At 41.3% G+C, this 17,492-nt stretch overlaps 1 protein-coding gene across 2 annotated transcripts in view; it reads left to right on the top strand.

Annotated features, from left to right (window-relative positions):
* The window catches only part of GALNT2 (polypeptide N-acetylgalactosaminyltransferase 2), a 192,033-nt gene that overhangs the window by 145,801 nt on the left and 28,740 nt on the right, over positions 1 to 17,492 (top strand). For both annotated transcript variants that reach the window (XM_077486200.1, XM_077486201.1), the window contains 2 exons: positions 4,418 to 4,521; positions 6,992 to 7,118. In XM_077486200.1, the coding sequence (XP_077342326.1) occupies positions 4,418 to 4,521; positions 6,992 to 7,118 (231 nt within the window). The remainder of the gene's footprint in view (positions 1 to 4,417; positions 4,522 to 6,991; positions 7,119 to 17,492) is intronic.

Raw genomic sequence — 17,492 nt, forward strand, 5'->3', positions numbered from 1 at the left:
TCATTTCACATATGCCCATGGCATGCATGAGCAATATATCATTTAGTGACAACTTTGTGAAAAAAAAAAAAAAAAAAAAAAAGTTTGTAATTTTCCCGCAACTTGTGGCAAAATATAAAATATTCCATGGACTCAACATGCCTCTCAGCAAATAGCTTGGGGTGTCTACTTTCTAAAATGGGGTCATTTGTGGGGGTTTTGTGCCATCTTGGCATTTTATGGCCTTCAAAACTGTAATAGGTAGTGAGGCGTGAAATCAAAAATTTACGCCCTTAGAAAGCCTGAAGGCGGTGCTTGGTTTTCGGGGCCCTGTACGCGGCTAGGCTCCCAAAAAGTCCCACATATGTGGTATCCCCGTACTCAGGAGAAGCAGCAGAATTTATTTTGGGGTGTCATTTCACATACGCCCATAGCATGTGTGAGCAATATATCATTTAGTGACAACTTTGTGTAAAAAAAAAAAAAAAATTTTTTTTTTGTCATTATTCAATCGCTTGAGGCAAAAAAATAAAATATTCAATGGGCTCAACATGCCTCTTATCAATTTCCTTAGGGGGTCTACTTTCCAAAATGGGGTCATTTGGGGGGGTTTTGTACTGCCCTGTCATTTTAGCACCTCAAGAAATGAGATAGGCAGTCGTAAACTAAAAGCTGCGTAAATTCCAGAAAACGTACCTTAGTTTGTAGATGTGACAACTTTTGCGCAAACCAATAAATATACAATTATTGACTTTTTTTTTACCAAAGACATGTGGCTGAATACATTTTGGCCTAAATGTATGACTAAAATTGAGTTTATTGGATTTTTCTAATAACAAAAAGTAGAAAATATCATTTTTTTTCAAAATTTGCGGTCTTTTTACGTTTATATCGCAAAAAATAAAAATCGCAGAGGCAATCAAATACCATCAAAAGAAAGCTCTATTTGTGGGAAGAAAAGGACGCAAATTTTGTTTGGGTACAACATTGCATGACCGCGCAATTACCAGTTAAAGCAGCGCAGTGCCAAAGTGTAAAAAGACCTCTGGTCATTTACCAGCAAAATGGTCCGGTCTGAAAGTGGTTAAAGCATGTTATATGACACCGTGCTTGTCCTGTGACATTTGGCCCCCTGAAACGCTTAAAAAAAAACCTGGCCGATCCTGCCAGTTTCTGACCACGGTGTATCATGGCTGCTGAAACCAGACACCGTGGTCAGTTTATGTGCTTCTGTCATCAGTAACCTGCTATTTGCTCTCCTCTCTGCTCCTGTGCCCTCCTCCCCCTCCCCTCTCTGTCTGTGTGTGAGCCGCCCCTCCTCCCCTTTTGTTGCTCTCGTAACACTAACCTGTATACACCATCAGCACTGCCTCCTATGGCAGTGTCCCCCTATGTGAATGATTTATAAACATAAATGCTGTAAATATTAATTTTTCATCTATTAAAGTGAGAATAATAAACAAGTATGGTGGGAATTTTTTGTTTTTATTTAGTTGCATAATAATGCTGCGCACTAGTAGCTGCCCAATAATTGCGCACACATACAGTGCCTTGGAAAAGTATTCATACCCCTTGAAATGTTCCACATTTTGTCATGTTACATCCAAAAAATTTAATGTTTTTTTTTTTTTTTTTTTATATTGGGATTATATGTGATAGACCAACACAAAGTGGCACATAATCTTTTTTTTTTTTTTTTTTTTTTTACAAATCTCTGAAAAGAGTGGCATGCATTTGTATTCAGCCCCCCGAGTCAATATTTTGTAGAACCACCTTTCACTGCAATTATAGCTGCAAGTCCTTTTGGGTATGTCTCTGCCAGCTTTACACATCTAGAGTGACATTTTTGCCCAAGCTCTGTCAGATTGGATGGAGAGCTTCTGTGAACAGCAATTTCCAAGTCTTGCCACAGATTCTCAATTGGCTTTAGGTCTGGACTTTGACTGGGCCATTCTAACACATGAATATGCTTTGATCAAAACTATTCCATTGTAGCTCTGGCTGTATGTTTAGGGTCATTGTCTTGCTGTAGGGTGAACCTCTGCCCCAGTCAAGTCTTTTGCAGACTCTAACAGGTTCTTATAAAATTGCCTTGTATTTGGCTCCATCCATCTTTCCATCAATTCTGACCAGCTTCCCTATCCCTGCTGAAGAAAAGCATTCCCACAACATGATGCTGTCACCACCATGTTTCACAGTGGGGAGGGTTTGTTCAGGGTGATGTGCAGCTGTAGTTTTCCACCACACATAGCGTTTTGCTTTTAGGCCCAAAAAAATAAATGTTGATCTCCTCTGACCAGAGCACCTTCTTCCACATGTTTGCGGTGTCCCCCACATGGCTTCTTGCAAACCGAAAACTGGACTTCTTATGGCTTTCTTTCAACAATGGCTTTCTTCTTGCCACTATTCCATAAAGGCCAGATTTGTGGAGTGCATGACTAATAGTTGTCCTGTGGATAGATTCTCCCAACAGAGCTGGGGATCTTTGCAGCTCCCCCAGAGTTACCTCTTGGCTGCTTCTCTGATTAATGCTCTCCTTGCCCGGTCTGTCAGTTTAGGTGGACGGCAATGTCTTGGTAGGTTTTCAGTTTTGCCATACGTTCTCCATTTTTGGATAATGGATTGAACAGTGCTCTGTGAGATTTTCAAAGCTTGGGATATTTTTTTTTTATAACCTAACCCTGCTTTAAACTTCTCCACAACTTAATCCCTGACCTGGTGTGTTCCTTGGCCTTTAAAGAGGAAGTAAACCCTGATGGGTTTACTTCCTCTTTGATTCCCTGCAAAGGTAAAGCATAATGGGCTACTATGCATCGCATAGTAGTCCATTATGTGTCACTAACCTGACACAGGAGCCAGCGAAGTCACCGCTGTCACCTGTAGTCCGCCGCATCCATCTTCTCGGTGGGTCTCGCTGCTCCGCCGCTGTCATTTGACGAAGCCGCGATGTCACTCCCGCGCGTGCGCACGGGAGCCGCCACTCGTGGCATGTTGACAGCGGAGTGCTCAGTTCGCCTGCGCGCCGCTGTCTACGGCGCATGCGCCGTAGACAGCAGTGTCTGTCTTTGGGCAAATATCTCCTAAACCGTGCAGGTTTAGGAGATATTTCTTGGACCTACAGGTAAGCCTTAATCTAGGCTTACCTGTAGGTAAAAGTGGTTTGTAAGGGTTTACAACCACTTTAAGATGCTGTTTGTTCACCAAGGTTCTCTAACAAACCTATGAGGGCTTCACAGAACAGCTGCATTTATGCTGAGATTAAATGGCACACAGGTGGACTCTATTTACTAACTAGGTGACTTCTGAAGGCAATTGGTTCCATTAGATTTTAGTTAGGGGTATCCGAGTATAGGGGGCTGAATACAAATGCATGCTTCTTTTTTCACATATTTGTAAAAAAAAATTAAAAACCATTTATCATCTTCCTTCCACTTCACAATTATGTGTATGTTGGTCTAGCACATAAAATCACAATAAAATGCATTTACGTTTTTTGGTAATAACATGGCGACAAAATGTGGAAAATGTCAAGGAGGTATTGAATACCTTTTCAGGGCACTGTATAAAAATGTGCAAAAACATGCTATAAAAATGTCTAAAAACGTTTTGTCAAGCTCCATTGACTCCAGTGTTGTCATTGTGGCCCCTACAATATCATGCACAGTTTACTTGCAGCAAAATTCAGGCTGCATTTTCATGGCATTGTAGCACCTAAGAAAGCTAAAACCTCACATCTTTACTTAAATATTCAAGTTTGAGGTTTAACGTTCTGGATTGACCGAGGGCACTGTAGTTGCTCAATAATGAAATTGATCCTCAAAAATACAACATGACTAATAATTGTGCAGAGTGTAAAGTACTGACATATCGCACCTGAGAAAGATTGTCCTAATCGCATACATCAAGTGTGTCTTATGAACATGTTCTCACTGGAGAGTGGCATTAAGAGCACCATGCACAACAAAATCAGACATGTCTGTTGGTCTTGAGTGTATTAGAAGAGTTATGGTATTCGAATAATCAGTACTAAACAACAATGTAATACTGTGGGTGTGGTTATTCCTATTCTTTTAGCTTTTGGTTACTGCAAAAACCAATGCAGCTATTGCATTGGTTTTTGCAGTAACAGATATAAGACATGTATCAAAATCGCAAAATAGCATGTGGAAAAAAAAAGTAGTAGTAGTAAAAATAAATAAGTAAATAAATCAGTACACCAGAAATTTGTGTTTATTTGTGTTTATTTTTTAATTTCACACTCTGATATTTAATAAATATTAGCTAAAATCTCCCAGCAGCTAAGCCTACTTGGTTGTGAGTGAAAGCATGTAGACAATCTGTTTTATTCAGTTTTATTTTATTCAGTTTTATTTGTTTTACTCTGATTAAACCATTTTCTGTCCTGTGAATCCTGTACATTTTCTTTTTTTCTTTCCAGAACACCAATGATTGCCGGTGGGCTGTTTGTAATGGACAAGTTATACTTTGAAGAGCTGGGAAAGTATGATATGATGATGGATGTTTGGGGAGGTGAAAATTTAGGTATGTTATGTGCCAGGGCGCATGTACTGAATGCTGTGGACAACCAATGAGTAAGGTCCTGTGTTGACAGGCTTTGGAGAATGTTGATGGCATCAGTTTGAGATGATTCTGAGATCATTTAGAGTGCCAGGTGCATTTGACCTGGAGTTGACCACCTTCTGACTGACTTCAAGTGGTTTTTGCATCCCCATAGACATGCAATTACAAATTGGACTTGATGGTTCTGTTTGCTTATGATCAAGAAAATGTGTCAATCCTGGCTCATTGCATTGTTAACTTTTTTTGCACAGAACTGTATTAAAATATCTTGCAGCAGTGGCATTGCGATTCAGAGATTTGTGTCAAAACCTGCTGCACTGGAAAAAAAAAGTTGTCAGTCCAGCCACATCTAGTGTGAATAGGCCCTTAAGAAAAACAATTACCGCTGGACTTGCAAATGATTAAATTGTGCATGAGCGCCAATTTATTAACAAAAATGTTGTATTATCTGTGTGTTTATTTTTTGGAAGGGTGAATAAACATTCTTTTTCTGAAGATGGCTAAACATACAGTATATTACCAAAAGTATTGGGGCGCTTTCCTTTACATGCACATGAAGGGAGGCTGGAGGGAGCTGATCGGTGATGTCAATGGCTGTGGCTCCTGGAAGTGGGAACAGGGTACCTGTCCAGGTATCCTGCCCCCCCACCCCCCCCCCCCCCCCCCGTCAGCTTACCAAGACATTTCGGACAATTATATGCCCCCAGCTTTGTGGGAACAGTTTGGGGATAGCCCCTTCCTCTTCCAACCTGACTCAGCAGCAGTGCACAAAAAAGGAAAAAAGGTCCATATAGAGATGGATGAGTGAGTTTGGGGTCAAGCCTTCCCATAGACACACTCCTAAACCTTATGAACAGCCTTCCCAGAAGAGTTGAAGCTGTTATAGCTGCAGAGGGTGGGCTTACACAATATTGAACCCTACGGACTAAGACTGGGATGCCATTAAAGTTCATGTGCGTGTAAAGTAGGGCTGAAACACTTAATCTAGTTACTATTTTCATAATCGATTAATTGGCCAGTAATATAATGGGGTTAAAAAAACTAAAATTGGCCCTTTAGGGTACAAAAAGAGCAAATCGCTACTGTAAATTTTACGTTCACTGTTGCACAGTAAAATAATGAACCCCTTACAGTAGTGATTATTTGCTCTTTTTGTACTAAAGGGATATTTTTTTTTTTTTAACCCCATTATGTTACTAAACATCTTAGGCTGGGTTCACAACTATGTGCTTTTTGGTGCTTTTTGCAGAAATGCACTACAGTTCATTTAACATTCACATCTATTTGGAAAGGGTCAAGGACTTTTTTCAGAACAAAACTGTGCTTTTTTTGGTTCAATATACTTCAATGGAGAAGCTGCAGAAAAGCATGTAATGTGTTTTTATTTTAATCTGCCCAACAACAAATTGGCCAACAAAAGGCATCAAAAAATGCAAAACCGCAAATCACAGAAAAATCACATGCGCAAAAAATGAAAACGCACAGAAAAAAGCACTGCAGAAACAGATTGAAAGCAAAGTGCATAGGTGTGCACCGAGCCTTATACTGGCCACACGGACCAATTTTCTGATGAGAAAATGCATATGAAAAATCTTTGTACCATCGCTGAATGAAAGAATATTGTTTGAAATTTTCACTTGTGTTTAACATTTTTTTTTAATTTATCTAATTTCTGAACGAAAACCACATACACTGAAAATTTGACCAAGAAGTTTTCTATTTCTAAATTTTCCTGTCACTGGGGTTGAAAACAAACGTCCATTTGACCACATTAACAATTAGAAAATCGAACAAACGTTCATAAAATGAAATTTTGTTTTGAAGGAAGACATTGTTTTTGTATGGCCAGCATATAATATATTACAGTTCTATTTGAAAATCTGCAAAACATTCTAACATTTTTCAAATAAAAAAAAATTTGATCTGAGTCTGATGATATTTACCAGATTCAACCTCTAATAGTATATACAGTATATGTCTCCTGTCTGTTTTCAGAGTGGATTAGAGATTTTACTCCGTAACCATATAGTTGGTTATTTAGAGTTACCACTGCATATAGAGATATTTAAGAATAAATTGCTTTTTTTTTTACTTATTCACTAAATTATACACCACACTCTTTAAGGTTATTAACCGATTAATCAAAACAATAATGAGCCAACTAAACGATTATGAAAATAATTGTTAGTTGCAACCCTAGTGTAAAGGCAGGCACCCAAATACTTTTGGTAACATAGCGTATATACTGTGCATTAATATTTACTGTAATCCTTATGAATGATATAGATACATTTAAAGGTTTTTGGCCCAGAATATATTCCCAGAGTATACCCAGCAGAGGGCAGTTGACATGTTTCTTCTAATTCCAGCACTTGAGTTCTCATTGGTTGAGTTCTTCCTAAATCTGTGTTTCTCTTTGACCATCAATTAGAGATTTCATTCCGGGTATGGCAGTGTGGTGGAAGTCTGGAAATAATTCCTTGTAGCAGAGTGGGACATGTATTTCGAAAACAGCATCCGTATACATTTCCAGGAGGAAGTGGAACTGTGTTTGCCAGGTAAGGAGCATTTTGGCGCATTCTTTGTATTTATTGCTTATAAGGAACTTGTAGGCAAAGAAAAAAGGAACTGTAATTACTTTGAGGTTTAAGCTCCAGGGCTGTTATTTTAATCCTGGTTTTGCTACCTTAAAAGTAACTGACCTGGAAAGTCTGAAATGTCCTGCACATGTGTTAAAATAAATTGCTTACTAGGTAGCGAAGCCAAATGACTTAAATATTTAAAGTAATGCTTCTTGTAATTACACTGGAAAAATCACAGAGCGCTTGGAAAGTACCGTATTTATTGGCATATAACACGCACTTTTTTTCCCCCTTAAAATCGGGGGGAAATCATGGGTGCGTGTTATATGCCAATCCCCCGCCAATTATGAGCCTCTGGGCGGCTTTTGGCCGTTCTCGGCGGCCAAAAGCTACTGAGAACGTCCAAAAGCTGCCAAGAATAGCCGAGAGTTACCGATTGCTGCCGAGATACACAGGACATCCAGCTCTGTGTCCCGGCGGTGCCATTTTTAAACGGCAAAGCTGAAAATGACACTGATAAGGCTGCATTGATGGGCATTTAAATGGAAGTTTTTTTTCCTTAAAGTCCATCCTAAACTTGGGGTGTGTGTTATACGCCGATAAATACGGTAACTATTTGAGAATGTACAGTGTGTGTATGTATGTGTTTATACATATATCTATATATAAAATTAATTTTTTACCACATGTCGGTAACAACCCATGCAATCCACATATATAAAGAAACCAAAACAAACAAGTTCAGAAATTTAAGCTATATGTAATAAAATGGAATGATACAGGGTAAAAAGTACTGAACACGCTAACTGAAATGTATTTAATACTTGGTACAAAATCCTTTAATGGTAATGACCACTTCAATACTCCTCCTTTATGGAAAAACTAGTCGCATGCATTGCTCAGGTGTGATTTTGGCCCATTCTTCCACGCAGTGTTCAAATCTTCAAGGTTCTGTGGGCTTCTTCTATGAACTCTGATCTTTAGTTCTTTCCCTAGATTTTCTATTTGATTCAAGTCAGGTGATTGGCTGGGCCATTCTAGCAGCTTTATTTTTATTCTTTGAAACCAATTGAGAGTTTTCTTGGCTTTGTGTTTGGGATCGTCTTGCTGAAATGTCCACCCTTGTTTCATCTTCATCCTAGTAAATGGCAGCATACTTTTATCAAGAATGTCTTGGTACATTTTTCCATTCATCCGCCCTTCAATGAGATGAAGTTTGCCAGTACCATATGCTGAAAAACAGCCCCACACCATGATATTCCTACCTCCGAACATCACTGTTGGTATGATGTTTTTGGGGTGATGTGCAGTGCAATTTGACCTCCAAACATGGTGTGTTTTATGGAATCCAAAGAGTTCAATTTTGGTCTCATCTGACCAGACTATATTCTCCTAGTATTTCACAGACTTGTCTAAATGTTGTACAGCAAACTTTAAACAAGCTTCAACATGCTTTATCTTCAGTAAAGGAGTCTTGCATGGTGAGCGTTCATACAGGCCATGGCGGATGAGTGCATTAACTATTGTTTTCTTTGAAACATCTGTACCTGCTAATTCCAGGTTTTTCTGAAGCTCTCCACAAGTAGTCCTTGGCTCTTGGACAACTTGGTCCTTGGCTCTTTGACCTAGTCAGGGCCAGTTTATGGTGAATTGATCTTTCCACTTCCGGATTATGGCCCCAACAGTGCTCATTGGATCATTCAGAAGTTTAGAAATTCATCTGTAACCAATGCCATCAGCATGTTTTGCAACAATAAGGTTGCAAAAGTCTTGAGAGAGCTTTTTGCTTTTACCCATCATGAGTGTTTCTTGTGTGACATCTTGGTAATGAGGCCCCTTTTTATTTAAATTTGCACTGACGAGGGGCAAGATTGCTTTCTAATTACTGAAAGATTTCAGCTGGTGTTGTGTCCCTGTATTCCATTTTATTACACATCATTTATTAACTTATTTGTTTTTGGTTTCTTTGTATGTATGGATTGCATGAGTTATCAACATAGGGTGAAACTTTCATGCAAATAGCATCTTTAGAAATATATTTACCTAGAAAAATGGTGACAGGTTCAATACTTATTCTACTGTGTGTGTGTGTGTATATATATATATATATATATATATATATATATATATATATATATATATATATTATAGCTGCACAATTAAACGTCAAGAATCATTATCGTAATCTTGACTAAAGTGTTTCACAATTCTTTCTATGCAAAGAATTCTCTCTGCTCTTCTGAAGCCACAGCCCTCAAAAGAAAGGAAGAGAAAAACTGGGCAATCTGCCAAGAATCAAAACATTCTTTATCAGTTGAACTTAAGTATAAACATTGTAACAATTTGTCAATGGAATAGACTGTGTGAGTGAAAAAAGTTTAACTACTAAGTGCCGGTTTACACTAGCGCGATGCGAGAACCCTGCGAATCATGTGTGGGTTCCCGCATCGCTCCCGACACGCACGGCAGTTCACACTGCCATATGCGAACTGCTGGGGAGTGTCATTATATGTTAACGACACCTCCATTTCAGCTTGCGTATCGCACTGCGAACTGACAGTTCGGAAATGAATCGGAACGCATATGTGTGAACACACATGCGATCCGATTCTGGTCCGAACAGAAAAAAGGGTCCTGTGCGTGTTTGGACCGAATGCGGTGCGATATCAGCCATGCTATCTGTATGGCTGACATCGCACCCGCACAGACATCGCATGTAATGTGAACAGCAGTGCACTGCAAATTACATGCAATGTCTGGCATCGCACTAGTGTGAACCGGCACTTAAACACTAAATAAACCCTTTTCTGACATTTGTTGGTTTCAAGTTAAAAACACTTTTTTTTTTGCTAGAAAATTACTTGGAACCCCCAAACATTTTATATATTTTTTTAGTAGACACCCTAGAGACTAAAATGGTGATTGTTGCAATATTTTATGTCACACCGTATTTGCGCAACGATCTTTCCAATGCAATTTTTTTGAAAAAATTACTTTAATGAATACAAAAAAAACACTAACCAGTAAAGTTATCCCATGTATAATGTGAAAGATTTTATGTCACGGGAATGATGATCTTTTTATTCCAAGCAAAAAAATTGTGATTCTCATTTTGGCCAGAATCGTGCAGCTCTAATTTACAGGCCATTGATTTGAATCGCGGATAAATCAAGACCGCTTACTTCAGCCAAAGTCAATAAACACTCCTGGTATCACAAAAGTAAACAGCAGGCTCACCGCCAATTTTTGATCCCATACAGGAGTTTTTCCATAGCAAGGGTGCCATGCAGGTCACACTGGATGTTAGCAGCAGCGTCTCAGCTTGTCTGAGAGCTCCTACTTGCCTACATGGCTTGTGAGTCTCTCTTCCACTCACTTCCCTGACACAGGTGCTGTTTTCCCTCTGCTGCCTTTCAAGCCTTCCTCACCTGGGACTTAACTCCTTTGAGTCCTGGTAGTCAGGGTTTGGAGGCTGTTCCTACCAAAGTCTCTTTGAAACCCATAAAATCCCAGATCAGTAATACATATTTAGCAATCCAGAGAGTTTTGGAGGTCAGTCCTTTCCAGCCAAACTTAAAGTGGACGTAAACCCTCACATACACCCAGTGAAGTGAACAGCCTCAGGTGATACACACAGATGAAACAAATCTCCCTACATAAGTTTTACATGTATATCTGCTATCTTCATCTTTATATATGCTTTACAAAGTTCAGATCATGTTAGAGATTTTCTCTTCCTGTTCAGAACTGGGAGTCTGGGCATTCAGCTAAGACAGCTGATTGGAGAAAAGGCACACACCCTCACTCCACATAGGCAGAGACTCTCAGAGCTGTTCTGTGAATAGTTTAGCTTTCTGCTAATCTATTTATAGCAACCTTCCTGACACAAAATTCAGCCTGGTTTTATCTCAGTTGACGGAGAACTTGTAAGAAGTTATCGTGCTGTTAACAGAAGAATGGAGCAGGAGAAAGCCATGGGACTTGGTGCTTTGAAGAGAGATACAACACTGCAGATATGTGCCCAGCTCAAATGTCATGAATTGAGTTTACATCCAATTTAACCCAGGACACCTCACCCTGCCCGGGTGAGAACAATTAATAGCTGCAATGTCTCTAGAAGAGTAAGAGAGGCTGTCAATATAAAATTGGCCATTTAAAGGACACAAGGTGTGCGCACTGGCTCAGTGCAGGACTACAGAGCTTAGATGTGGAGTAAGGAAAACTGCGTTGGCAGCTTTCTCCAGGTTTTGGTATTCCTGGATGGGGCTCTGTAATTCGGAGATTCCATAGTGTCTTGGGTGGGATGGAATCTGCAACGCTGTGACCAGGTTTTTTGTGGAGGACCAGCAGGGTGTGTGCTCAGGTGCACACAGCCCTTATAATGGAGGTTTAGGAATTCCTCAGGGCTCCCCGTTGGAGACGGCTCCACCCAAGAGGGACAGGAGGTCTCCAGGAGTCCAGGAGGCAGTCAGAGCATGTTTGTCTGTAAGAGACGGTAAACGGCTTGAGGACAGAGGCTAGTGAGTAGCTGTGTGTGTGTTAGAGTGTACCCATCGGCACTGAAAAACCTATGGTCTGGGTGATAAAGGCATAAAGAGCAGAGGTACTGCTAAAGGGAGTAGCCAGGTTGGCTAGTTTTTTTCAGTTGTGCATATTGTGTGGGAGACATTACATGTTGAACCTTTTCTTTTTGCCTTTTTTAATAAATATGGGCTGCCAGGCCCTTAAAATATAGTTCATGACTGATGTGAATCACTTGAAAATAATATACATTCATTTTCCATCTAGCATTTATGTCAGATATAAGCACCCAGGTGGCTTTCATGCATGCAATGATGTATATTCTTTACTATTCCTTCTATAATTCTTGCCTTTATCGTTAAAGACTTAAAAACTTTTCCCTATAATATTCATGTTAATACCAGTGGCTAACCCTGGAGAGGTTTATAATTGGCTGACTAAACCCTTTTGATCTTGTTACACAAGATGAAAACAAACTACATACAGTTACTAAAAATAACAATTGAGATCATTATAGTGCTTACAACCTTTGTTTCTTGCCACAGTAAACAATTACCCATTTCAATAGAATTGGCAGACGAAGAGTCTACATCAGCTGTCATTAAATAGCGGCCCGAGGTCCGAACACAGACCAAGCGACACTCCTATTCGGACCGTGTTGCCGCATTTCAGCTGCGTGTGTGCCCTGCCTCCTGCCGCTAAGCTCGGCTCTCGCTTCCGGCTCTTACTCCTGGCAGGGCCGCGAGTTGGGGCTTGATGTCAGGTGCACGCCCTGTCCCTCTGCTACTCGTAGCTCCCAGCTCGTCTCACTCTTTGCGAGGTATGAGACCTCACAGCTTCTGCACCCTGCAGCTTGCCACATGTGTAGAATCCTGCCCTAAAGGTATGTTGGGCACATTTTTTGTTAAGAGGATCGCTGATGGCCATATTTTGTATGGACCACACTGATGGCCATATTTTGTATGGGCCACACTGATGGCCATATTTTGTATGGGCCACACTGATGGCCATATTTTGTATGGGCCACACTGATGGCCATATTTTGTTTGGGGCACACTGATGGCCATATTTTGTTTGGGGCACACTGATGGCCATATTTTGTATGGGCCACACTGATGGCCATATTTTGTATGGGCCACACTGATGGCCATATTTTGTATGGGCCACACTGATGGCCATATTTTGTATGGGCCACACTGATGGCCATATTTTGTATGGGCCACACTGATGGCCATATTTTGTATGGGCCACACTGATGGCCATATTTTGTATGGGCCACACTGATGGCCATATTTTGTATGAGCCACACTGATGGCCATATTTTGTTTGGGGCACACTGATGGCCATATTTTGTTAAGGCGCATTTTGTTGTGCCCATCAGGGTTCCCCTTAACATAAATGTATCCATCAGAGTGTCTCTTATTTTATGTTAAGGGCCACTCTGATGGGCACATTCTGTTAGGGGCCACATTGATGGCCATATTTTGTTAGGGGCACTCTGGGCACATTTTATGTTAAGGGGCACTCTGATGGCCGTATTTTAAGGGACACGATGATGGGTACAACAAAAATGGGCACGATTATGGGTACAACAAAATGTGCCCATCAGCATGCCCCTCAACATACATTTACCCATCAGAGTGCCCCTTAACAAAATACGGCCATCAGGGTGCCCCTTAACATAAAATAGGGGCATGCTGATGGGCCACATATGTTAGTGGGGTATGCTGATGGGCACATGTTAGTGGGAACACCTGATGTAAGGTGGCACTGTGATGGGGGACACCTGATGTAAGGTAGCACTGTGATGGGGGACACCTGATGTAAGGGGGCACTCTGATGGGGACATTTACATTTACAGAGTAATGCCAGAGTGTGTGAAGGAAACGGTAAGAAAAGCGCCAGAGAGCACGGCTTGCGCCAAAAAAAAGGAAAGCAGATGCGTACAATCTTTCATGGCACAGACTAGTGATTCTGACCTCAGACGAAAACATTTTTTTTTTTAGTGACTTGAGTGAATTTTAATTCACTACTCCTGGTCTATTCTATTCTACCAGTCCTAAAGCTCTCCATTTTTAATGTGTAAAAAAGCTGCTACTTGTCTATGCATGTACATCCAGAAATGTACGCATATATGTATGTTTTACACATACAATATACATATGCTTGCATTGAACTCTTGGTAAACGTGTATTATACCTAAATACCCACCAGTCCTGAGTGCAGCTTGTGTGTCAAATACTTCCCTTCCTTTTCATCACTGATCTTGCCCAAGGCTGTACAACCTTTCTAGAGAAAGGTTCCCCATTACTGTTTTCAAAGGTGCAAGTATTCGACCAAGCAAGTTGCACTTAGGGCTGGTTCACAACAGGTGCAGTCCAGTGCATTTTTATTCTGCATCATAAATGCATAGACAATGTTTAATATGGATTCCAATAGCCCTTGTTCACACCAGTGCATTGTGTTCTAGTTCATTCAACAAAAGTAGAACATTGCATTTTTTTCTGTATGGAAAAACATCTAGAACGTGGCAAAACGCACCTGAATGCATGTGTCCTCAATTGATGAAGTAAAAAAAAAAGAAGGGGGAAATAAAGCACTAGAAAGCATTCAAAACACTTTTGCAGAAATGCATCCGGAATGCAGAAACTGTGATGTGGACACTTAAAGCGGAGTTCCCGCCACAAACATATTATTATTTTTTTTTTTTAAACACTGTAGCTGCTGCCTTTAAATAAGGTCACTTACCTGTCCAGGGAGCCCGCAATATTGAGCTCCCCCTGAAGCCGATCCGTCCATCTGACTAAGGGAAACTGGCAGTGGAGCCTTGCGGCTTCACTCCCGGTTTCCTACTGCGCATGTGTGAGTCGCGTGGCGCTTTGTGAATGGCCAGCTTGTCCTCTGGGGGACACACAAGTCCCAGAAGACAACGGTGGGGGCTCGACGCACAAGAGGACATGATGTTCTGTGCCACGCCCTGGCTGGAACGGAAGTACACTTAGTACTTCAGAAATGGTGAATTAGAGAAAAAAGTAACCAAAAACGAGTGGTGGTGTCTTTCCTTTTAAGACAAAGTTATAAAAGTGGGTGGAACTCCGCTTTAAGTACAGCACAAGTTCACTAAGGGTGGACGTGTAGTTTAAAGTGGTTCTATGCATGAAGATAAAAGAATGTTCAGTGTGCAGCTCCCCCCTCAGCCCCCACTAATATTTACTTAAGCCCAATCTTGATACATCAATGTGCATAAGAGCAATGGCTCTCCCAGGTATCTCTCTCCTCATTTGCTGAGATGCAGGAGCCTGTGATGGACCCCGTACTCAAGAGGCTTATGGCCACTGTATAAGCTTTCCTTGCCCCATCCCAGCACAATCCAAGATCCCTTAGCCCACCCAGTCACTTGTGGAGACATCAGTGTAGGGTGGTGGAAGACATAAGACTGTTTGTTCAAACACAGACACAAAGAGCTATACACTCTGGGTACAATCCCTCCTTCCATAATGATACAAGGCGGGTAAACTACATTCAGTAACATGACAAACAAACAGCCTTTATGAAGGGCTCCAGGAGGAATCTCCCCTCCTCTCTAACAGCTAATGGCTGACAGTGGTTTCATTAACCCTTCAGCTAATGCACATAAGCATATACATCCTATAATCGTTTGCTGCCAAGGCAGACAGAAACAATAGAACAATGGGATAGAGCCACTTAATCATAAACACATAGCAACCCCCACCCCACCTCAAACTATCTAGCAGTGGTCTATGAGACACTCCTACAATATTCTAGCAGTCTAAAAGGTAGAATTATGTATCTTCATATATTTCTTGAGGGAGAGTGTTCATAAATATTAATGTCCCAAGTGAAAGAGCTCCTTCATCCTTTCAACACAAACCACACCTATAGACATACCAGGCTGGGGTTCTCAGTCACCCTATCTCCCTAATAGGCACAGGATAGTTTACGCCTAAGAGGGGACGGGGAGTTGGACAAGGAGTTTCCTGACCTCTCTAAGGTAAGCTGGGTTCCACAAGCCCCCCTACCCAAAGTGAATCCCGTCACAGAGCCAGTGGCTCCCATTGTGGTCAGTCAGAGCCAGCGACCAGGGGGCGCGGCTGAGCTACACTCTGTGTGTCTTATGGACACAGACCTGGCTCAGGAGTGAGCATGCATAAGTGCCCCATAGCAAAGAGCTTGCTATGGGTGCACTCAGCAGGGGGGGGGGGGGCCGAGTGCCAGCAGAGCACAGAGACGAGCAGGATTCGGGGTTCTCTTTGCAAAACCACTGCAAAGAGCTGATAAGTACAACATGTTTTTATTTTTTTGTTTTTTAAATACATCCTTTTACAAACACTTTAATTATTATGGCATGTATTCTGTGATTTGGCGAAAACACTCCTTTAAGGATTTTGTTAAATACTGCCAAGATTGCATCACTCCAACAGATTTGTCACATTCATGCTGTGAACCTCCTGCTCCAACCAGAGTGAGATCCTGTGTACTTGTTTCCATCAATATGTCACAGCAGAAATGAGAATTGTCAGACCATGCAATGTTTTTCCAGTTATCCAGTATTAGTGATCCTATGGCTACTGCAGACTCCATTTTTCCGTATGTTGGCTGACAGCTGTGAAATTCAGTATGGTCTTATACTGCTATAGCCAATGTCTTCAAGATTTGTTCAGATGTACTCTTCTGAACTCCACTGTTGTATAAGTTGTCATTTTGAGCAGCTGTGAATTGTTTGCCTAAAGTGTATGTTAAGCCCTAATCTATGTTTTGTATGTTTGGCATCATGCCTTACTGCATGACATTGTTGAGGCAAATAATTTCTAAATCTGTTGCAAAGTTTCTTACCTAGCGAACTAGCCAGTAACTAATTTTCTGCTGCCGACTGTCCACACTGAGGGCTTGTTCACACTATGTGGATAAATACAAGTAACTGCAATGACATACAGAATGCCATCGTTTTCTGTGCCTCATATTCATACCAGAATGTGGTGCTTCTATGCATTCCAGAGCTGTGCGACATTATGCAACATGTTTACATAACCTGTACTTCTCTGGATGGCCCTGCATGTGCAGTGACATGAATGAAGTGTCACTTTGTGCACTCCACATGAAGTTTAAACTAAAAAAAATAAAAAGTGAGCTGTATGATGCAATAAAACACACATCACACCGCCCCTATCACATGGCTCTGCAGCCCAAAATGTCTACGGCCTGCACGCTAAGCCGCTGCTGTTTAATCCCTTCCCATCGCTGCCTTCAAAACCTTTAGGAGCTTCTAGATGCCGGGAGGTGGACATTTGGGTCATGTGATTGCTGTGATAGGCTGTCACGGTGGTTATATGATCGGGAAGCTCCCGATAAAAAGAATGCAGTGGGAGCTTTCTGATTCCCGCCAGCAACTGTGCTAGGAGCACGCTCCCAGCACAGAAATGTTTATTTTTAGGCCACATATATGTGGCCTCTTGGCGTTAAAGCCCACCCACTGAGAGGGTGCATATATGTGTGCAGCCGATGGGAAGAGGTTAAGGTGCAGACTAGTGTGTACCACTACCTCTAAATTAGCTGCAGCTTTGTTAGCCTGTTGTGCAAGTCTTCAGTTGGCCGTTGGGCTGACTGTCTCTATTTGAGAGGCTAGGGCTCTACCTGCTGACTGCATGAAAGTCTCTAATTTATTGTGTTTTTGTTTTTAGTCCTAAGTGCCGGTTCACACAGGGGCGACTCAGATCCGACTTCAAGTCGCCCCAAGTCACCTCAGGTCGCACAACATGTAGAAATCAATGTAAGTGAATGAGAGCTGTCTTAATGCACACTACTGAAGTC

This window comes from Lithobates pipiens, unplaced genomic scaffold (genome assembly GCF_037356315.1).
Source record: "Lithobates pipiens isolate NorthernLeopardFrog02 unplaced genomic scaffold, aLitPip1_a1.2 Scaffold_18, whole genome shotgun sequence".
NCBI classification, from domain to species: Eukaryota; Metazoa; Chordata; class Amphibia; order Anura; family Ranidae; genus Lithobates; species Lithobates pipiens.